Source organism: Varanus komodoensis, unplaced genomic scaffold, assembly GCF_004798865.1.
Source record: "Varanus komodoensis strain SLA01 unplaced genomic scaffold, ASM479886v1 scaffold35, whole genome shotgun sequence".
NCBI classification, from domain to species: domain Eukaryota; kingdom Metazoa; phylum Chordata; class Lepidosauria; order Squamata; family Varanidae; genus Varanus; species Varanus komodoensis.
The window spans coordinates 1,833,347-1,860,637 of record NW_025335856.1 but is presented as its reverse complement, the minus strand read 5'-3'; the positions used below and the strand labels follow the sequence as shown (position 1 = coordinate 1,860,637).

The 27,291-nt window shown below is 44.2% G+C and overlaps 1 protein-coding gene across 1 annotated transcript in view; it reads right to left on the bottom strand.

The window, feature by feature from the left end:
- Positions 1–2,368: 2,368 nt before the first annotated feature.
- Positions 2,369–27,291, bottom strand: part of IGFBPL1 (insulin like growth factor binding protein like 1) — a 38,586-nt gene continuing 13,663 nt past the window's right edge. Inside the window, exons 2-5 of the mRNA XM_044439481.1 lie at positions 7,002–7,111; positions 5,848–5,964; positions 4,449–4,599; positions 2,369–2,563 (exon numbers count right to left, since the gene is read on the bottom strand). Coding sequence (XP_044295416.1) covers positions 4,453–4,599; positions 5,848–5,964; positions 7,002–7,111 — 374 coding nt within the window. The 3' untranslated portion in view covers positions 2,369–2,563; positions 4,449–4,452. The remainder of the gene's footprint in view (positions 2,564–4,448; positions 4,600–5,847; positions 5,965–7,001; positions 7,112–27,291) is intronic.

Genomic DNA, 27,291 nt, shown 5'->3' with positions numbered 1-27,291 from the left:
AAACATTCAGGTACTCCACATTAGTACTTGAGGTAAGTTAACTTGTCCTTGATTCAGAGTAGATACCAAACTATTTAGAACAGTTAGATCAAAAAAGGAGCAGCAAAGAGTCTGAAAAGGATCTCTCTGAACTGGGTGGGCAGAGACTAAGTTAACTTGTAAGTTGTCATCAAGTGTAAAGTGATGCATACTGGGGCCAAAAATTCTAACCACATGTATACTGATGGGATGTCAGTTGGCAGTTACGCTATACCAGGACATACCTTGAGGTTGTGCTGGATAACTTGATGAAAACGTTGACTCTGTGTGATGTTTGTTGTGAAAAATGCAGATTCAATGTAAATGAAACTGAAAATGGAATTAAGTTTGTTAGGAATGGAACTGAAAAAAAGCTAGCAATATAAATGCCTCTATACAAATTTATTTTGTGACCGCAGTTGGAAATACTGTGGATCACTCTGCTGCACCTGAGACACAGAACATTGAAGAACTGGAAGAGATATAGAAATGGTAAGCAGCATGATTAAGCAGGTCTCCAGTGAGAAATGGTTATGTTTGGAGCTTTTCATTTCAGAAATACAGAAGGAATGGCAACAGTGGGTAGAGAGAGCCTCTCAGTGCTAGATCCTGGGGTTATCACAGGCAGTTGGTGGTAGGAAATTCATAATAAAATGAAGAACTTCTTGTAGCACATAATTGAGCTATGAAATTACTCCTACCGCATGTAGTGATGGCCAATAACATGGCCAGCTTTAAGAGAGAATTAGACAAACTAATAGAGGATGAGATTATCAGTGGCTAATGGTCATGGTGACTAAATTTCCTCCAGTACTGAGGGCAATATGTCACTGAACACCAGTTGCTGGGAGACATGAACAGGAAGGTGCAATTTAACTCATTCTTTGTCTATTTGGGGGAAAATATTCTCATGTTTAGAAAGGAGTATGTCAAACAGATGTATGTCTTGTGCAGTTTACCACCCCACAATACGAAGAGGCTAGCTTAGGCATCATGTGTTCTAGAAGCAGAAGCAGGGGAACCATAGTAAAAAGGCTGTTCTCATGTTGCCACCATTTAAAACCATAGGCACTGTTGGCATTATTACTTTACATGGGAAGCCACCACGTTATGGTGGCTCCCATGCTGTTGCTTGTGACATTTGGGCTCAATATATATTTTTTAATTTCTTGGCTGCAGTCACTGTCTGCGGTGATCTTGGAGCCCAAGAAAATAAAATCTGTCATTACCTCCATTTCTTCCCCATCTATTTGCGAGGACATGGTAGGACCAGATGCAACGATCTTAATTTTCTTAATGTTGAGTTTAAAGTCAACTTTTGTGCGCTCCTCTTTCATCAAGAGGCTTTTTAGTTCCTCTTCACTTTCTGTCATTAGAGTGGTATCATCCGCATATCTGAGGTTGTTGATATTTCTCCTGGCAATCTTAATTCCAACTTGTGATTCATCTAGCCCCGCCTTTCACATGCTGTGCTCTGCATATAAGTTAAATTGGCAGGGTGACAGCAAAATTTACATATTAGTGACAGCATAAATCAGTGATGTAACAGCTACAGCACCAGTTGCCTTTAATTGTATTGCTGCTTGGCATATGACATTAGCCAGCAGGTGGCAGCAGCCTGCTATTTTTCTCTTCCAAATGATTCTCTGGCATGATCATATTTGAATAGGTATTTTAGCTGTCACACTGATCTTGTATAGATTTCTTTGATCAGGAGCAAACTGGGTTTGTGAGGAGAGAATGTATCAACTATTAGAAAGTGGTCTTATGGTCTTATGTAGCAGTGTAGTGCCATATAAAACAGCATTACCTTTCCTATGCAGGCTAATGCAAAGTCTGAAAAAAGGTTTCTAAGTAAGCATCAAGAGCTGTTATGTTGGACAAGTGATACCAAAAATGCAAAACCTGATGGGAGGTCTGTAATAATGGTAGAGGGTGGCCCTATTAATATCTACTCAGAAGTAAGTCCCATGAAGCTAAATTAAATTTACTCCCAGGTAAGTGCACATAGAATTGCTGCTATAGGGAGATGCAACCTTTTTTCCTACCTCTGTTCCTGTGTCCTTAACAGCATCCTGTTACGACATTGAAAGGGATTTTAAATTCTGCATGAAAGGTTGTGGTTAAAGGAGCAGGTACAGAAAAAGGTGGCCATCCATTTCTTCAAAGATTAAACACAGAAGTCAAGATGATGACATTCTCAATCCCTTCCACTTGCAATTTGTAGCAGTAATAAATTGCAATGAGGAGAGATGTCACTCAGTGCTCTGTTTTCAATATGTGTTTAGTTGAATAGGTCTTTGTGAGGACTACTTGGCTAAAGTGCCAATAAAAAGGGAAAAAATTAAAATATTAAAAAACATGCTTTTAATGAGCATTTGTTGCACTGTTCAGCTACACGTTCAGTATTACGCAGACACTCTAGCAAAAGGTACAAACTGCGCCATTAATCAAGAAGAACATCAAGATAGTGTCTTCTGGTCTTCAGCCAGTAGGAAAACAAATCACTAATTCAGTGGTTTCTAGCTCAGCTCATATTTTGTTTCTAGAGGAAAAAAAGAAAGACAATTATCTGATGACATTAATGATCCATCTGTACAAACATTCTGCAGCAGAGGTGGGGATGTTGGAAAAATCTGCAGTGGACGCATGTTTTTAAGAACCTGACTTGCATATTCTGCAGTGGAGTACAGAGTGGGCAACGCCCTTCTCTGCGTCCGCATTCCTCTTCCCCTTCTTGGATTCTGAGGTCTGCTGCTGGGTAGATGCAAGTTTTCCCAGCCTCTCACAGCACCTACCCGCATTGTGTGTCAGTTGTCGGGAAAGTATTCCCACTGCAGATTGTGCAAAATCACGTCTTGAGGATTCTGTGAGCTGTTTTATTTAAAAAAATATGCAAATTTGGTTGTCAAAAAATTATAATGTGCTTCTCCCATGTAAGTGTGAACATATTCTGGCATGATTTGCATAGTTGGGGTGGATTTGTACACGTCCAGAAATTTGCGAAGTTGCTTAAGAATGGATTTTTGAAAAATCTGATTCCATCAATGAGCAGATGACAGAACAAAAGCCACCTAACAATCCACAAAATGTAAATGAAGTACATTTTACACTACCTGTATGTTCCAAGGCAGAGATGTAAAACTCAAAGTCAGTTTGTTGCCATTTTAGTTGCATTCCTTAAAAGATCCTTCACTAACTCTGTATTCTACGATGCTTTTGGTTGGGATGTAATTGTATGCACACATTTCTGCCTCTTGTTCTGAACTGTTAATGCTTTCTTTTCTTCCAGTCCACAGTGCATTCCTTTTTCCACATCCCTCTCTGCCCTCCCCCCGCTTTATCTCTGCACCCAGAAAACATTTTCTCCTCTGGCATCAGCACCAGCTCTTATATCTCCCCTTTTCTGGTTTCTGATTTTATCCCCTGCCTTCCCCCACCGTCTTGAATCTTCCTTGCTGAGTTCAGCAATAAAAGCACACAAAGCTTCTGCTCTCCCAGCAATTCACACACTGAGTGCGTCTCAGATACTGGTGGGCTGCTTGTGACAGGATGAAAAAAGTGGCATCCATTCAGTGGCACATCTTAGAATCCAAGAAGAGTATTGTGGACATAGATGGGAGAGTATTTACCCACTCCGTACTCCCATTTTTCACAAGCCTTTGTTCCCACAAAGAGGGTAGAACAGCATGCACACAAGCTGTGTGGAATTTCCTCAAAACTCTACACACAGAAGGGCTGCAATTCAGCTGCCATTCTTGTGCTGTCCTGATCTGATGGAGCATATCCTGGACCAAGAAAGTGGGTGAAATATGAAAGGCTAGCCATGAGCAATGAAAGTGAGGCAGAAAGGATGCTGCTATTGCCCCACCCTGTCTCAATTTGGTTCTTCAACCGTAGGAGACCTGGACATGCTCCCTAGTTCCCCTGGAGTCTGATCCAAGTAGTCAACACCCAAATCGGCAATTGAAAATCAAGCAAAAATACCACTGGTCAGAAATTAGGAAAACTATATCCACCTCTTGCAGCAGAAGAGAGATGGTTATATCTCTTCCCCATAAGAAACAGGGCTCCATGGGGAAGAGATTTGGTTAGGAGAGGGGATGCTGCTGCTAACCAAATCCTGTGCCTTGTACCATCAAAAGCAGCTGCACTCTAAGCAGGGCTTGCTTGGCCAATCTTAAGGGAGGCTAACGATCTGTAAAAACGTGCAGGATGGGAGGACTGTTTTTCTAGCAATAATAGCAGTGGGTCTTGGGACACCTTAATACATTGATTCTGGCATCGGTGGAAGGCCACAAGTTCCCCATCCCTGCTGTAAAATACCATGTACAAGCAAGTATTTAACTGCAGGCTGTGAGTTATTTAACTGGGAGTCCACACAATCTGGCATTCCCAGAATCAAAGAGGACTGGTAGTAATAACCTTACCTTGCTACTTCACGTCTTCTGACAGAGGGAAATGAGCCTTATTTTTGCTTTGTTCTAGGACTTTGATGTTCCCTTCTGCTTGTGTTTCTCCTATCATATTTGAAGCATGACACTGGTAAACACCCTCATCTTCTTTTGTCAGGGGATTAATCTAGGGAAAGCACAGGAAAAATAGCTGCAGCAACAAAAAGCATTAGTGCCTGTATATACCACTGACAAATAGATTGTTGTTAGCCGCGAAGTCGTGCCTGACCCATCACGACCCCATGGACAACATTCCTCCAGGCTCTCCTGTCCTTCACCATCCCCTGGAGTCCACCTAAGCTCACACCGACTGCTTCAGTGACTCCATCCAGCCACCTCATCCTTGGCCGTCTCCTTCTTTTGCCATCAATTGTTTCCAGCATTAGGCTCTTCTCCAGTGAGTCCCTCCTTCTCATTAGGTGGCCAAAGTATTTGAGTTTCATCTTCAGTATCTGGCCTTCTAAAGAGCAGTCAGGGTTGATCTCCTTGCAGCCCAAGGGACTCGCAGGAGTCTCCTCCAGCACCACAATTCAAAGGCCTCAATTCTTCGGCGCTCATCCCTCCTCATGGTCCAGCTTTCACAGCCATACATTACAACTGGAAAAACCATAGCCTTGACTATATGAACTTTTGTCGGCAGGGTGATGTCTCTGCTTTTTAGTATGCTGTCTAAATTTGCCATAGTTTTCCTCCCAAGGAACAAGTGTCTTTTAATTTCTTGGCTGCAGTCCCCATCTGCGGTGCTCTTGGAGCCCAGGAAAATAAAATCTGTCACTGTTCTTTTTTATGCTGCATGCTCCCCTGTACAACAAGAGACGAGTGAACAGTAATCCTCAGCTCAATTTCATTTGGCTTGATCATCACACCTTCTCTCAGGAAGCATTCAGGAAGTCAAATTAGTGTTGCTTCCTCATTGTTTTCCCCAGCTCAGAATGCTGGCAAGTGTGTGTCTCAGTTGCTGTGTGCATGTACCTGACTGCACTGCCTGCTGGAAACTGCACTTGGAAGGTGGAGGAGCAGAGGAGATGCCACGTGGAATACAGTCAAGCATTTGAAGTTCAGCAAATGTGAATTCCTCACAGGTTAATTAGGAGCTTTGACAACATCACTTGAGTTTTAGCCAGAAATGCACACCTTGTTTGGATGCATAATTGTGCTCCTGGGTGGTTTTCCTCTTTTTGAGCAAAATCATCAGTATTTTGGCTCTGCAGCCACAATTTTTGCAGCAGGGAGCCATGAGTGGTACAAAAAAGGACCTGTGGGGATGCGGATTGCCTGCACCCTAAGGCAATGCATCCCTCATTGGAAAAACAATTCTCCCCCCAATGGCCGCCACACCATCATTGTCTCCCCTCCCCCCTCTGCATGGACTTACCAAAACCCAGCCCGTGCTCTCATGTTTAGAGGGACCACCTCGCACTTGGACAGCCACATTGACTCTGTCTCCAGGCAATTCTTCAAGGAGCTTAACTCCCTTCGGGGACTCCGTGACCTGCAGTATTTGGCAATGTGAACACACTTGGGATACCAATTCAAGAGGTTTAAAATGCAGACACAGTCATGAACCGTGGCCTTCATAAATGGACTGAGCTTCCCCAGTCGTCGTCACTGTTGCACTACCCAGTCCTTAGCTTTTCAGGGCATTTGCAGCCCTGGCCATCAAACCACAAAGGACGGGGAACCTTCTCTCCATCACTTAGCAACCTCTTGTCGGTCCATTTTACCAGAAACACTTTGGCCTCCCCTGGCTGGCAGGCTTGTCAGGCCAAGGGAGTAGGATGGGGCTGGTTAGCCAGTGGCCCAGCAGCAGTCCTCATGGGAGCGTGTGCCGTTTGCAGGCTGCTTGGTTCCTGCAGCTGTTTCTAGCATAAAATGCCGGCAGGGGCCTCCTGTGTTGGCACCAGGCTCAAGCAGAACTACTCAAGCTCTGTGAACATGAGATCGGGGTGTCAAACCGCTTTCAGTGAAGTTCCCGAGAGCTGCATGCAAGGGGTAGGCAGGACCAGGGACAAAGGGGGTGGGCCCAAAATAGGCCCCCCGTATCGTTGCTTAAAGCTCCAGTCTGTAACGAAGTCTTAGGGGCATTTCAACCACTGAGAAAGGGGAGAAATTGGTAAAAGCTGGGAAAGCACCAAGTGATTGGCCATCCAGGAAAGGGCACAGCTATTCGGGGATTCCCAGAAGGCCAGACTGGAATCCCAGGCAGGCCGGATTTGGCATGGGGGCCTGAGGTCTGACGGCTCTGCTACAGGCCCTGCACATGAATCACCCACACAGCAGAGGTGGTGGAACAATAGCCATATTGTCTAGGGAGGATCAGAACTGTAATCCACTGCAGCTGGTAGGCATCAGCTTGGGGAAGGGCGTTGCAGATGATCCGAGTTCAGCAGGATGCAATTGTGCATGGCAGTCTGCAAGCCTAGATCGACTTTCCATAAGTTATGCAAGAATAGCACACTGAAGTCAGAAGTAAGACAGGCATGGCTTCAGCCACCTACCTCGTGAAATGTTTGGCAGAGTTTAACATACCTTCTTCCAGGTGATGACGGGCGTTGGGACTGCCTTCACTTCACAGGAGAGGTACACCTGGGCCCCAGTTACATTGTGAATCCTTTTCGGTGGCACAACAATAGCAGGAGCTGGAACAGAGGAGGAAATAACCAACCTGTGTTTCAGAATTGCAGTTCTTTTGCATGTACATAAATGGGTTTCAGGACTGCATCCTTTAGCACAGCAGGTTTTCTGCAAAGTGATAACTAGCTATTGAAAACAATCTGTGTTTTTGTTTTTTAAAGCCATCTTAATTGTTACCGTTGTTTATTTGTTACTGTATTTATTTGCTGCCCTGAAAAAGTTATGCTCAACAATTCAGGATGTACAATATTTAATTTAGTTTACTGAGAGTTAAAAATACATTATTTTAAAGCATCTAGTCCTCATGGTTGCAGAGATACGTTTGAAATTAGCCAGTGTCTTTGAATGGCTCCAAATATTCTGAGATGTGGAATTGTCCCTCTCTCATAGAGACCAGCTAGGGATTTGTGGGAAATCTGATAGGGGGGCAATTGTGCACAAAACTAGCTAGAACCATATGGTTTGGGGTACTTAATTGTGCAAATTCCATTGGAAGTTTTTTTTTAATATACAAACTGTGACCCATCTTGGAAATGGAAGTCTGCAACCCCCTCAGCTTGGCCTGTTTTCAAGCACTGGATTGGAAGTGAACGGGCAAATCAGGCCACTCAAATGAACTTCCCTGTTTGGACACATCCCTAATCCATCCGTGTTTCCTCACTACTGGACCACAATTGTTTCTCATCTATAGAGAGCTCACTTGCTGCAGCAGTGCATTCCTGTATCAGCAGGCGCTTGGCTCAAATTACCTTTGAGGCTTCCGGCAGCTCTAGGCTTCTTCTGGCTACCTTTCAACTCTTTGAAAGAGAATTCTAGGCTCTGAAAAAACTATGCTTAAAAACATGCATATAAAACATGAAAAATGATTACGACTGTACAAAATAAAGATCGTGGAAGGTGCTGATCTGCATAACTTTGCAATAATTTAATTTTCTGGAATCAATTTGTGCACAAATGTGCGATACAGGTGATAAATTACTCTTGATGCGGCACTATCCAAGCACCTTATTCTCCAAGGCAGCAGCTGACATTTCACTCCTAATATAAGCCAACATCCGAAGAAACACTTGGTTAGATTTTTAATGGCTCTTAATGGTTTGATCGTGTGTTTTACTGCCATTTAAGACTTCATTTGTATTGTTTTAAATTGTTATTTCCCTTCATGGATCACTGCCTTGTCGTGATGAAGGGGCTTGTGTAGCTCAATGAAGCTATGAGCTATGCCGTGCAGGGCCACCCAAGACGGACAGGTCATAGCAGAGAGCTCTGACAAAAGGTGATCCACTGGAGAAGGAAATGGCAACCCATTCCAGTACCCTTGCCATGAAAACCCCATGGACAGTATCAACAGGCAAAGAGATATGATGCCCGAAGATGAGCTCCTCAGGTCGGAAGGTGTCCAATGTGCTACTGGGGAAGAGCAGAGGGCTAGTACTAGTAGTGCCAGAAAGAAAGAAGCAACTGGGTCAAAGTCGAAAGGACACTCAGTTGTGGATGTATCTGGCGGTGAAAGGAAAGTCCGATGCATAGGAACCTGGAACGTTAGATCTATGAACCAGGGTAAGCTGGGCGTGGTCCAACATGAGATGACAAGACTGAACATCGACATCTTGGGAATCAGTGAACTAAAATGGACAGGAAGGGGTGAATTTAATTAGATGACCATCAGGTATACTACTGTGGGCAAGAATCCCTCAGAGGAAATGGAGTAGCCTTCATAGTCAACAAAAGAGGAGGAAAAGCAGTACTGGGCTACAATCGCCAAAATGACAGAATGATCTCAGTTCGAATCCAAGGCAAACCATTCAACATCACAGTAGTTCAAGTCTAGGCCCCAACCATTGATGGTGAAGAGGCTGAAGTTGACCTACGAAGACCTACAACACCTTCTAGAAATAACACCAAAAAAAATGATATCCTTATCATCATGCAGGATTGGAATGCTAAAGTAGGAAGCCAGAAGATAACTGGAATAACAGGCAAGTTTGTCCTTGGAGTACAAAATGAAGCAACCTGTATGCAGGTCAAGAAGCAACAGTAAGAACTGGACATGGAACCACTGATTGTTTCAAAACTGAGAAAGGGGTTTGGCAAGGCTGTATACTGTCGCCCTGCCTATATAACTTATATGCAGAGCACATCATGAGAAAGGCCAGGCTAGATGAATCACAAGTTGGAATTAAGATTGCTAGGAGAAATATCAACAACTTCAGATATGCAGATGATACCACTCTAATGGCAGAAGTGATGAGGAACTAAAGAGCCTCTTGATGCAGGTGAAAGAGGAGAGCACAAAAGTTGGCTTAAAACTCAACATTAAGAAAACTAAGATCATGGCATTCGGTCCTATCACTTCCTGGCAAATAGATGGGAAAGAAAGGGAGCTAGTGACAGATTTTATTTTCTTGGGCTCCAAGATCATTGCAGACGGTGACTGCAGCCAAGAAATTAAAAGATGCTTGTTCCTTGGGAGGAAAGCTACGGCAAATCTAGACAGAGTATTAAAAAGCAGAGACATCACCCTGCTGACAAAAGTGCGTATAGTCAAGGCTATGGTTTTCTCAGTTGCAATGTATGGCTGTGAAAGCTGGACCCTGAGGAAGGCTGAGCGCTGAAGAATTGAGGCCTTTGAACTGGGGTGCTGAAGAAGACTCCTGCAAGCCCCTTGGACTGCAAGATCAAACCAGTCAGTCTTAGAGGAGATCAACCCTGACTGCTCTTTAGAAGGCCAGATACTGAAGGTGAAACTCAAATAATTTGGCCACCAAATAAGAAGGAAGGACTCACTGGAGAAGACCCTGATGCTGGGAACAATTGATGGCAAAAGAAGAAGGGGACAGCTGAGAATGAGGTGGCTGGATGGAGTCACTGAAGCAGTCAGTGTGAGCTTAAGTGGACTCAGGGGGCTGGTGAAGGACAGGAGAGCCAGGAGGAATGTTGTCCATGGGGTTGCGATGGGTTGGACGTGACTTTGCGACTAGCAACAACAACAAATTGTTATTTGCTTCTTCTGCTTTAATGCAATTTTTATTATTGTTGTTATCATCATTATTATTGTGTCTATTGCTTTTAAGCTTGCTTTCAGTATTATTTCTGTGTGCTACTTTGAATATAGTTCTATTAAGAAAGTCACAGTCCACTTGGAATGTCCTGAGCCTTGTGAACCTGAAGGATGATGGGCATCCCAGGCAGGGCAGAAGGAGCGTGGGGGCAAAGGTTGTCCCAGCAAGCACCATACCCTGCAAAACACTTAAGATGCCTGATTTTACCCCTCTAAATATGGCGGTTTAGAAGTGAGGGAAGCATGAGGGAAGTGAGGGAAGCTCTCTCCATTCACAAAGGCCCTTCTCCACAACTGTGTTTGCAACTGCAGAGAAGCAGCCGGCATGGTCTTTTCTTTACCAGTTGTGATGGTGCATCAAGCTCAGAAAACAAGCTACAGAGTCTAAGTGAGTTTCCAAGCTTGTGATTGAGTCTCTGAAAAACTCTATGGCTCCCCGGTGAGCATAAGAGTGCCCTGGAAGTGGCATATAAATGTTTTAAATAATCAGAACATTCCATGCCTCTCAGGGGGATTCTGCACTTGCATTTCTCAGTCAGCTGCTGCCCTCACACTGTTGTTGAAAGGGAAGGGCAGCATTTTGCTGCTCAAAAGGGGCAGGCATAGAGCAACCGGGGGGGGGGGTTATGTCAATGCTGCTGGGGGTCACCCAGCAGAGCTGCTCTTTGGTTCTAAGCTTTCATACTCAACTCTTCGCTCTTGCTACAGAAGGTTCAGTGAAGAGAAATACCCCATCATATACCCAAGCACTTTGCTCTTAGGATATAGCCATCAGGACCAGTAGCCATTATTTATTTATTTTTCAATTTATATCCTGCCTTTTCCTACAAAGGGCTCAAGGCAGCTTACATCATTCTCCTCCTCCATCTTATCCCCACAACAACCCTGTGAGGTAGGTTGGGCTGAGAGTCTGTGACTGGCCCAAAGTCACCCAATTGGCTCCATGGCTGAGCGGGGACTAGAACCCAGATTGTCTGACTCCCAGTCCCATGCTCTTAACCACTACACCACACTGGCTCTCCCCTGATTATCTCCCCTGATTTTTTCCAGTCCTGATTTATTAGATTTATATCCTGCTTTATTAGCTGTCCATATTACGGCCATCACAACATCTTTGGTAGCAAATTCCACAGTTTATGTGCAGTGTGTGGAAGTCTGTCCTTTAATCTGGTCTCAATTTTCCGACTACCTTAATTTCTAGTACAGTGGTGCCTTGGCTCAAGAATGCCTCAGTTCACGACCAAATCGGGTTGCAAACAGAAATTTCAGGAAAATTTTTCCTCAGGTCGCAAACTCTGCTTCTGGTGACAATTGAGATTGCGCCTGTCTTCCGTGATTAAAAAATATATTTACAGAATGGATTAATCTTATTTACATTGAACATTATGGGGAAATTTGACCAATTTGGGTCATGACCAGAGTCGTGGAACGGATTAAGTTCGTGAGCCGAGGTACCACTGTACTATGAGAGAGGGAGGAAAAAAAGTCTGCCAAATTTTTCTACACTGTGCACAATTCTGTACACTTCTCACTTCCCTCTTCTTCATGCTTAACAGTTCCACATGTAATATTCCTTGGCAAGAGGAGTTGCAACAGCCCCTTGGGCATTTTAGTTGCTCTTTTCTCCACTTTTTCCAATGTTACATCCTCCTTTTTTAGATGTGGTGCACAAGAAGTGGACACAAGTCTTCTAAGCCGGGTTGCACAATAGGCTTACATAAGGGGAGAATAATACTGGCAGATTTCATTTTGATTCATCTTCATGGCCAAATGGTGCTTAGATTGAACTACTGGCCATTACTTTAAATCTGTCTCTAAGCAACTGTGTCTTCCCTCCTTTTCATTTTTATTATAAATGCAGGGCCTCTGATTTGAATTGAGAACATGGTGTATGGGGTAAGGGGCTTTTACAATTTGCTTTGCTCTCATGCGCCTACTCTAGAATAAAAATGCAAAGGGACACAGATGCTAGATATAGATTTAAAGCCAGTTCTGTTCCTATAATTCACCGAAATAAGCCAAGTTCAAACCATGGTTTCTGATTTTGCCCAAGTTTTTTCAGTACACCACAATTTAAACATCCTGCATCCTGCAGTTCCAGTCTGGACTTAACAACAAACTGCAGTGGTTTAAACCAAGGAATGGATGTGTCAAATCTCTTCCTTGTTGCTGTACTGAGGGAAAGGGGTGATGGAGCACTTAAGACATTTCCAAATATTAAACTATAGTTTGGCGCTTCATCCAAATTGGGCAGGTATACCACATGGATATGATGCTCTTGGATACACAACGGCCAGCCTCTGAACCCAGTGGAGCTCTCACCACTGAAAGAAAATAGTTTTTCAGGGAGTTTTGAGCAGTTTGAGAGAGAAATACTACCTGTGAAGGATGCACGTATTTCTTTTGTCTCGCTGTTGTTTCTGATCAAAGACAGTCGGCAAGGTTTGGGAACAATATCCAAACCTGCAAAACCTTATTTAATAGAAAGAAAATGGGATGTGCATGCACAGCAGTTTCTTTCAAACCAGCTTCACTTCTTCGAAAGAAAAAGAGCCTGTGGCACACAAAGGGAAGACAAAAGTTCGGGTATCTTAATTTTTCTATATTTCCCCTTTTTATATCATGCAGAGTGCTTTGTTAGCTGTATCTATGGCAACATTTCAGAATGATGGCAAGTCTCCTTGGAGGAGCACCTTTGCAAAATTAAGCCAATTTCCTTTCAGCTTTCATGAACCCCGAGGAAGAATCAGACACTCCCAGATTCCCTCAGTATTGCTATTTTCTTTTCAGATGGCAATTATCACAGGAGGATGCCTTTGAATCCGTCTCTGGAAACACAATGTGCCCTCCCCACTTCCTTCCCTGGGCAGAGTTCCTAATCTACAGTAAGCCTAGTTCTTCAAAATCTACACAGCAGTTTGGATTCCACAGAGTGGGGACCACCACACCTGGCACATCACAGATGCTGGGAGAATACAGAAGGCTGCCAAGGATGCTCCCCAGGTCAGACACTCTGAAAAACACTTTCTGAGCTGTTGGCACCTGTCCCTGGTCACGCTGTTCTTTGGAAAACAAAAGGAAACAGAGAGGGAGAAATGCCATCTGTTAGGAGACATCCCATCTGTAAAACTATCATTGACAAATGAATACTTGTATTAGCGTGAGACTCTGCAAGGAGATGGCGCATCCCATGCAGAATCCAGAGCGGTTCCCTTTGGACCCATGGATTAATACCTGCTGATGCCCCTTCTGTCCCAAAAGCAAGGGTGATCTAGCTGCGTAATTGCTGACAACTGCTTTAAGATATGGATGTACATTTAAGCTTATCTCTCTCTGTGTGCATGTGGCATAACAAATAGTAAGTGAGATTTCATACCCCCATCTATTAATAAAATGTTTGTGCCTTGCTACTGAAGCCACCTTCTGATCGATCCCTTTATCCATTCTCAAGACTGACAAAGAGGAAGGCTTCCCCACCATGGCTGTTCTGACTGTTTGCACGGTGTTCCACCTCAATATTTTGGCCACAGACCACATCACATACATCATAAGCACCCGCCTCTTTTTCTTTTTAGAATAACCCTCTTCAACGGATGGGTTGAACCCATCAACTCTGGATGGGTTGAAACTTCAGTCTCCATCATCCCTAGCTAATATGGGCAAGACATCTCAAGTGTGCCAGGTTACAAAAGGTAGGTCTAGAATCTAGATGTTTTCTTCCAGAAAGGTTCCCATTTCCTAGGCACCGTAAGAATGATCACAAACACGAATGAGAGCCACGGATGATCAAGACAAAATGGAAACTGACCTTATTATGTAGTCCTGCTTTAATCACTCTGATTGGGCCAGAGGATTGGCTGTTTCCTTCAGTAGTAACAGAAGGGCCCAAAAATTGTCCACCCTACCTATTCACTTCCTCCTCCTCCTCCTCCTCTCATTCCATTTATATCCTGCCTTCCTTGCTCTCAGGAGGAACTCAAAGGGGCTTCCAGAATCAGTCTCCAGTCCATTTTATCTTCGTAACAACAACCCTGTGAGGTGGGTTGGATCAAATGTGAGAGACTGGCCCACAGTCACCCCAGGGGCTTCATGATCAAGCAAGAACTAGAACTCAGATCTCCAGCCCAACATTCCGACCATTCCAGAATTTTCAATGGAACCTGCCTTTGTTTGTCCTAAACCAGGGGTCTCAAACTCGTGGCCCACGGGTGCATTGCCGGGACAGGCAGGGCATGGGGGAGGAGCCCTGCGGCCTTCAAAGCACCGATGGCGCCCGGGCCGGCCTCCGGGAGTGATGCGGGATGAGTGGCCCACCACCACTGCGGTGGTGGAATACTTGATGCGGCCCAGCCTCACCCAGACTCTACTTCCAGCGGCCCCCAGGTAAGTTGCGTTTGAGACCCCTGTTCTAAACGGAGCCTGTGCTGCTGCTCACTTCAGGAAGGTCCAAGGGTTACAGTGCTGTGTCTGTCTCACTCGGGGGAGCAGCTGAGGTGCATAACAAGTCAAGGGCTCTCCCAGTCAGGACTGTGCTGTCTGCACTGGGGAGCAGGCAGAGAAAGCAGCCCGGTTGTGTGGTTTGTGTGCTGATTGGGATCCAGGCCTCATGATTCCTCTAAGGGCCGGACTGAATGCGTGCCTATTCAAATGCACACACTGTTATCTAAGGGACCCACTCCTTGACTCCTTCCATATGAGCCCGCCCAAACTCTAAGATCATCCACAGAGGTCTTCCTCCAAGAGCTCTCCTTGGAAGAGGTGAGGAGGGCTGTTATGAGGAGAGCTTTCTCTGTGACAACGCCCCAATTATGGAACTCGCTTCCCAGAGAAGTAATGCTTTATTCATTCCAGAGCCAGGCCAAACCCTTTTCATTCTCCCCATTTTTAAAAATAATTTTAATTAGTTCAGCAAGTTCTGGCACTTTGGAGGGTTTTTTTTACTATTTTATTGCTGTATAATTGTGTCTGTGTGTAGTCTTTTTATGTAAATCGTCTTGAGCTTTTATAATAATATGATGGTATATAAAATATAATAATAATAGTGCTAATCTTGGTTTTGGAGAGGAAATGGGATGCACTTGCAAAATCAGACAAAGAAGAAACAAACAAAGGCAGTGTTTCTATTTATCACCCCCTAATCTGTCTTGAGCGGCAGGGGAATAATTCAGTGCCCCTGCAAAGCCACAGCCAGTGTCAGTCCAGGTTAAGTAAGCACATGCCAGTAGTTTGCAACTCCCACACAAACAATAAAACATCTCTTCCTTGATCTGTTCCTCTCCAAAAGGAGAAGAGATGGACTGAGCAGGTGTGTGCGTGGGAGCTGTAAGTCAAGTCCAGATGGCAAAGTCCAGCTGTTTGAAAAAGCTCCTTTGCATAGAGGAGCAGCATGTTTCATTCCATCCTTAATCCAGAGTATACCTAAGGTCACAAAAAGGCTTAATCAAGAGAAGGGAGAGAAGGTGTGTGATACCTGACAGCATAGCAGTCAAGGGTTGACTGGTTGCTCATTAGAGTGGAATGCAACTTTTTAATCCAAACCTTCCTGGTTTAACACATACATGCACTTTGTTATTTAGTTCTTCCATGTTTCTTTTTTTTATTTTCACTAATTAAAACTAGGCATTGCAAGTTAAGTCTGGCAGCTTTCACTGTAGTTACAGTGTTGTTGACAAGTATCCTAAATTCTATGTCCAATCCTTTTTTCCTTTTTGGAGGCAACATAAATAGGCAAACTCTTGCAGATGCTGCTTAGAGAGGAAAAAAGCCCGAGCCTGAAAAAAGCCCGAGCCTGTATAAAGGCTGTAAAGAGCAGCTGCAAAGTGGCTTAGGTATGGCTTCTATTGCAGAAGTGAACCTGTCAATTTCACCACTGAGTTTTGCACATCATTCTAAGCTAAAACAAAAAGGTTGCTTCCTGACAGGGATGGAGTCCAGAGAATATCTTTCAAGGTAGAAATGAAACTAACATACCTTGTTCACCTTCTATTGTTTGGGCGATGTCAGCTCCTATAATGCAGGATTTTTCCAGATTGGCTGCCACTGTGAAGGGATAATCTGGCAGGGGGATCCTTTGTTTTTGTAGACTTTTTAGGGAACAAACATTCAGTGGACACTGACCTGTCCAGGTTCAGTGGCAAATGCAAGTGGGGAGAGGGAAATGGTTCTCCTAGGTGGCCAGACATGTTTGTATACATTTATCATTAAAGCACACTTGCGTGTATGTTCACACACACAGAATTAACATTTTCCCTGTAGGCTAATTTCCTCTGATAAAACATGCCCTCCTTGGGTTACTTTCTCTCCTACTTACCGCTTTGCTCAGCCCACATACAGGACTGCAGCATAACAAATCTATCATGGTATAAATTGGAGTAGGTTGGATGCAAAAAGACTGTTCATAAAAAGGAAAAATACGCAGTGGCTAGTGCATGCAGCTAGCATGTAATTGTATTTCAGATATTGTGAAGATTTTTTTTTAAATCCTGCTCAAACAGGATTCATGACAATTTTGAAGAAAGGAAAGCTCCACCATAATGAAAACTCCTGGGGCAACATTTGCAATCTGACACTTTCAGGCTGCAAAGCTAAGCAAAGGATCAGTTCCTAGTTCTTTTGAGGTAGCAACACAGCATGTGTCACCCTGTTCTCTGTCATTGTAAAGCCATTTTTCAGTTCATTATAGTGCCAATCTCAGTGCATCTAGAATATTCCAGTCCCCCAGTCTCCTGGCTCTTAACTCTTCACTATCAACCCCACATTCCAAACAATTCTTGAACCAGGCATTCGACTATCCTGTACATTCAAATTCAATAACACCTAGATGGTGTTCCATCAACTATTTAGCTGCAGTATGCATCACACTCAGATTAAGCTTGTGGGGCTTAAGCAACTAAAGGTCAATAGAAAAATTATCAACTATAATCAATGCCAGATTTCAGAACCCCTAAAATTATAAGATTGATGCTCTAAATAGGTAAACTTCCATGCAGAAATAAGTTGAAGTGATATGAGAAGCAGCAGCCCAAGTTACCGAGAGAAATAATTTTCTACCTCAAAGGAACATTACAAATTATTAGGAGAAATTCTGCTACTGTGTTCCTGATCTCGGTTTTTGTTTGGAGTGGTTCCAAGCAGACATGCATATAGTTTTCCTTCAAGGCAGGATATCCTTTAACTGCAGGAAGGGATGCAAGAAAGGGTTCAGAGCAATTAATGGCTTTTCCACCCCGACTTCTGTGTTCTCCTGCCCAATACTTTGGGACACACTCCCCAGCTTTTTCAAGTGTAGCTGAAGTGCAGCAACTTCTTATGCCTGGAGTGGTCTACTCCAGGCCAGACTAACTCAGCTCTAGGAGGAAGAAACTGCCTCTTTACCATCAATTGTGGCTCTCCACTGAAAGCAGAGGAGAGACTTCCCAGACTCATGACAAAGGCTGAATAAAACAAGCTTTGTCTGAGGAGCTGAACTGAACTGCAGGCTGACAAATTCTTCCCTTATCCCCAGCTGTTGTTTTCTTCCTGCAACTTACTTGAGATATTCCAAGCATTTAAGGAGTGGGTGTAAATTATCACGCAGGGCTGTGTTTCCTGCAACTGCTCAGCTACCATGAGTGGAATATAGGAAGACACCCATCTCTTTTTCTCTAGCACCCTCTGCGTTAGAACTACAGCCCCCATCAGCTCCAGCTAGCATGGCCAAGGCATCTCAAGTGTGCTGGATTAGGAAAGTCTGGTCTAGACATTTCCCCCCAGAATGCCTCCCATATCCCAGGCACTGTAACTATCACCACAGACACAAATGAAAGCCACCCATAATCAAGACTGAGTGGAAACCTGGACACTTTATCAAATCCTGCTTTATTTCAAAAGATTCCATCTTCTGGCCACTCAGGTAGCATGGAAGGCACCAGCCAAGCTTCTGGAGGCAGCGTTTTCCCCACATTGCTTAAAAAATAATGTTCATTATGTTTTAGATGAACATCCCTAGATACTTATGGTGTTCTGTAATATTTGAGTTTATTTAGAAATTTTTACAAGTTGAGCACCTGTACACATAGAAGAAAGCAAAATATTGCAATCTAGTGCAGCGGTTCCCCAACTTTTTCAGTCATGTAACCTTTCTGAAGGCATTTTTTTCCACAGAACGCTAATTTTATCCCTGATTTTTCTAAGTACTGAGAACCCACAACATCCTTCCTTCTTTCATCTGCTTCTATGGCCTGAGTGCATTGCATCACGCAGCGGGTTTGGAAATAAAGAGAAAACATTTTAAATATAACTAATGAATAAAGTGATTATATGGTAATATTCCAAATGAATTCTTTTGTTTATTCCCAACACTATGCAACAGAGTCCTAGGAACCAAGTGACATGATGCATTTCCTTGTTTGCTGCTTGGACACCAACTGACAATTGAATGGTTGGCCTTGTGTGGTTTCATTTTAAAATCAGTTTTAACTTTGATTTTTGAGATTTTTCACGGAACTCCTATGAGGTTTTTGTGGAACCCTAGGGTTCCATGGAACAATTTGGGAAATGCTGCTCTAGTGGACACTCAATTCCGTTGTCCCACATCAGATATCTAGAAAAAGGGACCCCTCTCCCTGAAGACACAAACTGGTCCCACCTCTTAAAAACGGCAGTATGTTTAAGCAAAAGTCTTTTATTCACACTTAAGTTTGTCCCTCCATCTCGATGGAGGTGTGCAGGATAAAGATTAGTCCTGTACATCCACTTTCTCACAGTGCTTGACCCTCACTCCTCCTGTTCCTTCTTGGGCCATTGACCTGTAGTGTTTGTAACAAAAATGGGCTTAGCAATTTCAGCATTGACTGATATCTGCAGTCACTGTAGATCCAGAAACCCTCTTGAGGAGTCTAGCAGGAGGCAGCCTGTTCAGAAGAGCAATTTCCTTTCACCTGGAAGCATCCTATTCCCTCACTGAATTTTCGAGATTACATTCTGTATGTGCTCCATAATGCAACTGATGTCGCAAACAGTATGTCCTTAGTTTCAACAGTGAGGAAAATAAACAATGAGTTTCCAATGAAATACATGCCTATTTCATAAACAGTGACCTCATGAGGGTTCTTGAAGGTGGAAGGGCCACTGAGAACCAGTTTCTTCAGGAAGCATTATTTCCTTGGTCCCAGAGCTCCTGATTTCTGTTTCTGTGATGATCTTATAGTTGGTTGACTGTCCATGGCACTTTGGGCAGAGGTGTGCACTGGCTCCCAGATAGAACTTCTATCCTGATCAGCTGCTTCAGAAAAACCTAAGACCGATTTGGAGCTTTGATTCAGGTCCTGAACCCAAGCCAAAAGTCAAAATTGAGGCTTACTGCCTCTCACTGACTATCATAGAAAACCAAAAAATGGCTTAAACATTTGCTGCCTTTGATAGAATTGGATTAATGACAGGCATACTAGCCCCATAGGATGGGATTATACTTCCAAATGTCAGAAAAACGGACACAAGGGTTTTTTGTGCTACGTGCCTTTGTATTTCATGTTTTCCTTTATTTAAGGGAAATGCTGGTAACATTTTTATTCCTTGGCAGAAATTGATTAAATTTGCAGGGATAGTTGCTCCTTAAGCAGATGGAGCTTGCTTTGCTTCAGAAGAATAAACATAGGATGTCTTGTGCAAGAGAGCAGTCTTGACATTTTTTTCAGTATTCCAAAGGAGACACACACTTATATCCCTATGTTCTTTGTGGGCCTCTATTCTGCAAAGGAATAGGTGCATGTGGAAAGAGAGTCTCCAGACTTGTTTGCTGTTTGGGGGCATTTGTATCAAAATGGCACACAGCAGAGAGATTTGGTCAGGCTTGGAGATCATGACATTTCAGAAGATTAGGTACAGGAGAGAAGAGATACTGATGGCTGAAACCCAGTTCAAAGTTTTTGTCATAATGAAGTTTGGTGTCATTGGATGGATGGCCATCTCATGGTCCCATCTTTGCCTTCCCCAAAGCATAGTGACTAGACAGCCCATGGTAAGACATGCTCTATGATTAGATGACTGATCTGTCAGTCATACCAGCTTTCCCTCCCTCTATAGGTGTTTAGAGATGCAAAAGCCATGATTTGGAGGGAAGACAGAATGCCTGCATCTCTGAACATGAATCACTAATGAAGTCCTGCTCTGACCCACCTTCACTTCCGGTGGCTTTGGAAAGAAGTCCACTTCATCTCAGGAAGCACCAGTAACAGCTCGGAGGTGTCCAATTCTGCTCATGCGAATCACCTGTATATCCCAAGTTTTGGATGATTTTAGCCTCCTAGATCATGTCCAAGGTCTGCATTCCCGCCAGTAATACAGCAGTTAGCAACCCTTGCTCTACAGCACAGAAGGGCTCATTTTAAAAATGTGCATACTTGTTTGAAAAGCAATACAGACTAAAGAGGAGTCACCCTTAAACGAGAGAAGCTTTACCCTCGCAAGATGCTCACAACAATTTGCCTTGCTATAATTCCTCTGTGCAGCTGCCTTCCAATCTGCTTGTACCGGGCACAGCCATCAGAGGCAGGGCTTGCCAATTCTGGCTCTCACTGCAGGTGGTGATGCTTTTTTAAAAACAGGGCTACGGCCAAGCCAAGCAACAATTCATTTCACTCCTACTGTTCCTTTGTTCCAGCCTACTCTTACAGATCATACTGCTGTAGTGCAGTGCTCTTCAATAAAGCGCCTCTCAGAAAAAAACTGCTCTATAAAGGTGATGCAGCAGCCATCAGAGATTTCAGGATTTCTTAATCAACACATATGAATTCTGATCCAAGGCTGACATCTTGAAAACCTTGCTCAATGTGTTTTTCTTTGAGCCAGACTATGTGGGACCCCTCAGTGGCTTGAAGGAAAATTGCCTTCCCTATTCTGTAGAAGTTTAATGCCTACTGCTCAAGATAGATACAAAAGAGTGAAAGATGAATCAAGGGACTTGAAGAGTGGAGCATTGATGGCGAACAATTGAGACAAACGTGCAGAGGAAGCAGATAATGTTGATTGGTGGAACTGGAAGTCTGCAGAAAAGTGCAGAGAAGAATAGGGCACAATATGGGGAAGAAGCTGGACGTCTGACACCCAGAACACTGCAGCCACAGTAAAAAAGATAAAAGAAGGACAAGCAAGGGTCTAGAACATGCATGGCAGGCTGTGACTTTCCAAAAGTATTGCCAACATTCTCAGGTTGCAGAAAGAAAAAACAGTCAATTTGCAATCCATGTGAAAGGAAAGCCAGACGCCATCAGAAATGGTTACTGACGTGGTGTCTGGTCAGGGCAGACGCACATGGCGTCTTGTGAATGGCTCACCGAAAGGCTGCCAGCTCCCCCCATCAGACTTGCAAAAAGCCTCCCTCCTCTTGGAACAGCCCTGAGGGATGACTCTGCATGGATGCAACGGTGCCAACACGCATTCTTTTGGTATCATCATCACAGCCCTGTAACGGGCTGCAAAGGTACCAATCTCTCTGGGATCCAGCTGCACTTTTGCCCCACTTGGACTGTGTGTGTTTGTCTTACAAGGGGTTTTGTGGAAGGGCAAGATGCTTGTTTCTTCAGCCTTGGGGCTATGATTCAAGGAAGCAGCATCCCCCCCACCACCACTCTGTGGTCACAAGCAGCAGTCATGGGATGCTTGTTGGCTTCTGCAACCTCGGCATTGCGGTTACCTTGCTAATTGTCATTCACTGCCAGGGAAAGTGAAAGGTGATCATTAGGAAGGCTGAGATCAAAGCTGTCTCTCAAAAATGAGAAAGGAGATTATTCCTTAGGCTCAGCACCACTGTCTCCCCCTCCCCCATATTCTGAGTGACACCAAGCAGGTCTGCTGTTTCTCCCCTTCTGGCTCTTTCTCAGAGACAATCCCACACCTTTAATAATACGGAGAAAAGGGTCCACATTACTATGAAGCAGCCACACGTGTGGGGCAACATCTATGACAAAAGCAGCATCCTGACCCTCAGTCTTAGTGTGAAGATGACGGGCATTTTCCACATTGTCGTCTTACTTTATTAAAAGTTCCTGCTTGGCATTGCTGGGCACGTTCCCTATTAGAACTGCTCCATCTGTGCGCTCCCTCCCACTGCCATGCAGGCCGGCCACACGCCCTGCCAGGTCCATCTTAAGATGCCTGCTACACCTTCCTCCCACCGCTTCACTGCCATTCAGTCAGCAGCTTAGACGCCAAGTGTGGCCAGCAGCTGCTTCTCTGCATAGTTGGGAGTGGTGCAGGGGGTGCCATACAGTCCTATTTAGGATTATTTCTTCCCAGGCAGCAGGTCAAGGAAGAAAGACCATTTCCTGCCTGACACCCTGGAGAACCCTTGCCAAGAGGGATCCTAGTCCCGTATTCTGCTGGTAGGTTGGACCAGCAGCATTTCTGGCATCGCTACTCACGCCTGCTGTAATATAAGATGCATCTGCTCCAGCATGCCCAAAGGAGAGGGCCGGTGGAGTGAGGAAATGTCCTTTTTGCCCGACTGAGCATCATCCCAGTGAGAGCTGGTCCTCACCAATAGCCAATAAAATGAAAAACCTATATCAATGTAAAGCAACTTCTGACTACAAAACATGAAGAGGTTCCTCGAACATAGCAAATGAATGTGAGGAAGAAGCCCCAGTTAGAAACCTCCTCCCTGATATCTCGTTTTCTAGAAGCAGGAAATTATTCTTAGCATGGAGCAGCGTTTCCTCATGTGAGTCCCCACCTGCAATCTTCAGAGGGCAAGCCTAAACCAGGGGTGCAAAGAGGGTAATTCCTCAACTTCAGCACATTGTTTACATTCTGTTTTCTTCTTTAGTTTTATAAACATACCTCTGGCTTTTGATTTAATTTGAGCTTTCCATTGTGGGAATGCTTATCCTCCTTCCCAGGTTAGCACAGTGATCCTTCCTCAACCCCCAAACGCAGCTTGCCTCTCTTAGAGAAATGGCTGGCAGGCAGACACAGCACAGAGAAAGTCAGGCAGCATCAGGCAGAGGTCACAATGGCTGGCCCCTCCCCTTCAGCCAAGTGATACGAGCAGGAGGTCACAATGGACAGCCCACCTCTCCCCCACAGAGGTGGGCACAGTTGCCACCAGTAACTCTCATCAAAATGGGCAGCCAGAGGAGCAGCAAGCAGAGAGAGACCAAGAGGCTCAGCAAGCGAAGAGTGATTTGTAGCCAGCAACTGCCAGTCATTAGAGGGCTTCAGCTTCCAGGGCAGACTTCAGGATGGACTGGTACCCGAAGTGCTGGAGGCAACAGAGGCAGCTGCAGGAATGCTGGCAGCATCCCAGCTCTGGTGGAGTCTGCCAGATGGAGACCCAGGCTGAGACATAAATGGACAGGCAGCAGATGGGCAGAAGAAGAGCGGACCCTTGCAGAAGGTCCCAAATCCAGAGGCGGTGAGGGCAACTTTCAGTTCTGCTCAACAGGAGCCAGTTTAGGGGAGGGAAAAAGAGAGGGGACAGATGCGGTGTTGGCAGAGGGGAAGTAGAGAAGAACAAGGAAGGAGACAGACTAGACTGATGGGGCAGGCGGAATTTGGCTAGGTGAATTTGGGGACAGAGGGAGAGAGGATGAGGGGAGGGATTACCAAGTTTGCCCTTGAATTGGCAGTGTGCCATTTCCCCCTTAGGCACAGCGCAGCTTGGCAACCCCTGGTAATGGAAGTTAAACCTTCAGAAACACCAGCTGCTTGTGAAGGGGAAGGATGAGAGGAACACGGGACAGGGGAATACAACACAGAGTGAGGGGAGGGAAGGGAACATCAAAGGCTTCAGTAAAAACAAAGCCTGCTACCTAAGCAGGAAACAACACGAAACAGAGACACAATGTGAGGATGGAAGCAGACACTGACCTGGTTCACACCACCATTGTTGTGTTAACTGGACAATAATCTATTCTGGTATTGGACAGCCTTTTGGGTTCTCCAGATTTTGTGGGGTCTCCTTGGGCAAGTGCTTGCTGTCAGAATTCTTGATAGCGCAAACTATTCAAAGCAGTCAGGGAGCAGTGACATAAAAAGCCATCTCCCCAGCCCTTTTGTTGCCTTTCCAATCCTGTGGTGGCCACAGGAATAGCCCTCCAGTCCTGGAAGGCTGCTACTGAGCACCAGCCTCAGGTAGCACATAACATTAAGCTGCGTTCAGACAAGGTTTGAGTATGGGTTGAGTGTGGGTTGTTGTTGAATCATGGGTTATCGGTAAAACGGGTTATCATGTTGTCTGAACCCACCTGCACTAAAAAACCATGGTTTGTTCTTGGGTTGTGAACTATGGGTTGTTCATCATTTATTTTATTTTCTTAGAGCCTTAGGACTCTCTGGACAGTTTACAGTTAAAAAATATACAACAAGAATAGTGTAACATGAACAATAAGACTTATTAAAACAATTAAACAACTAGGCGACTCCTGGTAAACTTACAAAGTTAATACTTGGCATACAAGCGGTTTAATAAAACCAATCTCACAATTTAAGCATCTAGTAAATAAAAAGGTTTTTACCTGGTGCTGAAAGGAAAGCAAAGATGGTATCTTAGGGAGCATGCTCTGGAGATGGGGTACATCTATGGAGAAGACCCTTCTCCTGACTATCCACCCCCCTTACTTCTTAAGGGGGTGGTTCTTGGAGAGGACCAGGCAGGAGCATATGGAGAGTGATGTTCCTTCAGATAACCTGGTCCCAAGTCATTTAGGGCTTTATACATGAGCCTCAGCCCCTTGAATCAGGCCCAGAATTGAATTGGCAGCCGATGTAGCTGACAGAGGACTGGTGTAATATGGTCTTGTGGACCAGTCCTCATGATCAGCTGCACTGCCCTATTCTGTACCAGTTGGGAGTTTCCAGGCTGTTTGCAAAGGCAGCCCCATGTAGAGCATGTTACAGCAATCCAGTGAGGGGTTACCAGAGTGTGGATAACTGTGGTGAGGCTCTGTTGTGTTATACTACCTTTAGGTGACATGGTAACCCACATTTGAACAAGCCCCACAGTTCAGTAACAATCCACACTCCACCCGAGTGTGTGTTACTGTGTTGTCTGAGCCCAGCCAAAGGTCTCACGGGGGCACAAACTTCTTCCCGCTTGGGCACTTGGCATCAGTGGTTCCTGGCCACTAGGACTTTCAAGTATTGTTGGATTCTTTACATGGAACCCCTTGTCAAGTTGCTACAATTGGCCATACTAACAAATAGGAACCATTTTCTAAATTTTACCCAGGCACTGTGTATATGTGGCAACTTTTCTATGCTTACATGGAAATACATGCGAACCCTGAATACAATGGATGCCAGGGCAATAACCAGACTGATACTCATTTCAGCACACTGAATGGCTTAGATCACACTAATGCCCTATGCTAATTGGTAACGAGATCACACTCTAAATCAGAAATAGCCAAATGGAAATGGCCTTGTTGGTTCTCATGCAGGAAGCCTTTTCCTTTTGTCCCAGTTGCAAAATGGCTATCCGGGCTGCTCTGCAGTTGCTTGGTAACATGCCACAAACAGGACTCAGTTGTTTAAACACTCCCAATTTGTAATGTATGTTAAACTTTCACTGAGACAAACAGGATCTGAAAAGTCTCCATTATTTACAGTGGTTATTGTTACAGCCTCAAGTTTTATTGGCAGAGATTCAAAGTCATTCATCTGTTTCTCTTAGTCCAGAAAAGGCTTTGAGAAATTCAAATGTGACTAAGTGTAATTTACAACTAAGGGTAAATTCCAGCTCTTGCTATATGCTGTGTGTATTGTTTTTGTATCTGTCCAACCTCTAAGAGGAGCTTCTAAGAAGACTGAAGGGGAAAAATGGAGAAAAGGGATAGATATATTTTGTTTTACCATTTTACACAATTTAAGTTTTTAAAGAGAAGTTCATGCTTCAAATTCACATTTTGCAAATCAGTGTTCTTTTTGAAGCATTGAAAACCAGGGATAAAATTAAGGCCAAATCAATGGTTCATGTGGAATTGTTTCAAAATTTCTTTAACTTGAACACATTTGAGTTTAAATGGTAAGGAGTACAATTCAACAAATGCAGTGCCTTCCTTCAGAAGTTGCCAAAAAAGTTCTTTGCATTATTTCCTCCTTTGGTCTCTCTTTATCTTCATTTTCAAAAGATAATCAACATTCTACTAGAATAGGCGTTATGCATTGATATGCCTCCAGTCATAAGCTGCCTTGAAAACCAATTTGGGTAATCAGTGGAATAAAACATTAATTCCACAGTCCCAAGCAGAAGTTTCATAATGAAGGTCAACCATAAAGCAGTTGCTTCCTGAGTGAAATCATGGGGGAAGAAGCAGTGGGGAGAAAATGAAAATAACCCAAAACAAGGGAAAGGAAGGAGGGGAACATAATAAAAGAAAGAAAAATAGTATAGCAACTGATAGCAAAAGAATACTTTCCATTTAGTAAACTGCATAATATCAAATAAGTGATGTTGAATCTGTTGCTTGCATTTTGTAAAAATCCTATATGCCAATTGCAAATTCATTCCCCAAGTATTTGTCCTATATAGGCAATATGGCATCACCCAACAGATTTGGGGAATCCCAAGATTTGCAGACGTAAAGCACCCCAAAACTTTAGGAAAAAAGGTGTTTCTCCCCACCTCCCCCAAAAAGTCAGCTTGATGGGAAGTGACCATATTCAGTGACCACAGGATATTAAGAGTCTGAAGTGGGGGAGGGGGACAGAAAGAAAAGTTCAAGAGAATTGAATATTCTGGAAAAAGGGTTGTGGCAGGGTAGGATCCTGAACAGAAGTCCTCTATAGTGCAATATTTTGCTGCAGGTCCCACCTACACCTATATTGCCACTGGAGGCATGAAGGTCATGTATACAGTGAGGAGCACACATGACCTCCCACACCCTTTCAGCCAGCGAGGAATTGCATCTGTGGCCGCAAACACCCTCAGTGTGACTAATCCAGGGTCCATGCTCCTTGACTAACAGAAATGTTGCCAGATATCACCACTCCCACAATAAAAGGGTTTTTCTACCACAAAGGGAGACCTCCACAAGCGAAGCCCTGGAAGCAAGGGTGTGGAGAAGAGCAAATCACACGCTGTTCAGAAGAAGGAAAAGAACTCCCCCAAGTACATCTAAGTACAGTACAGATGTCTAAGTAACAAAG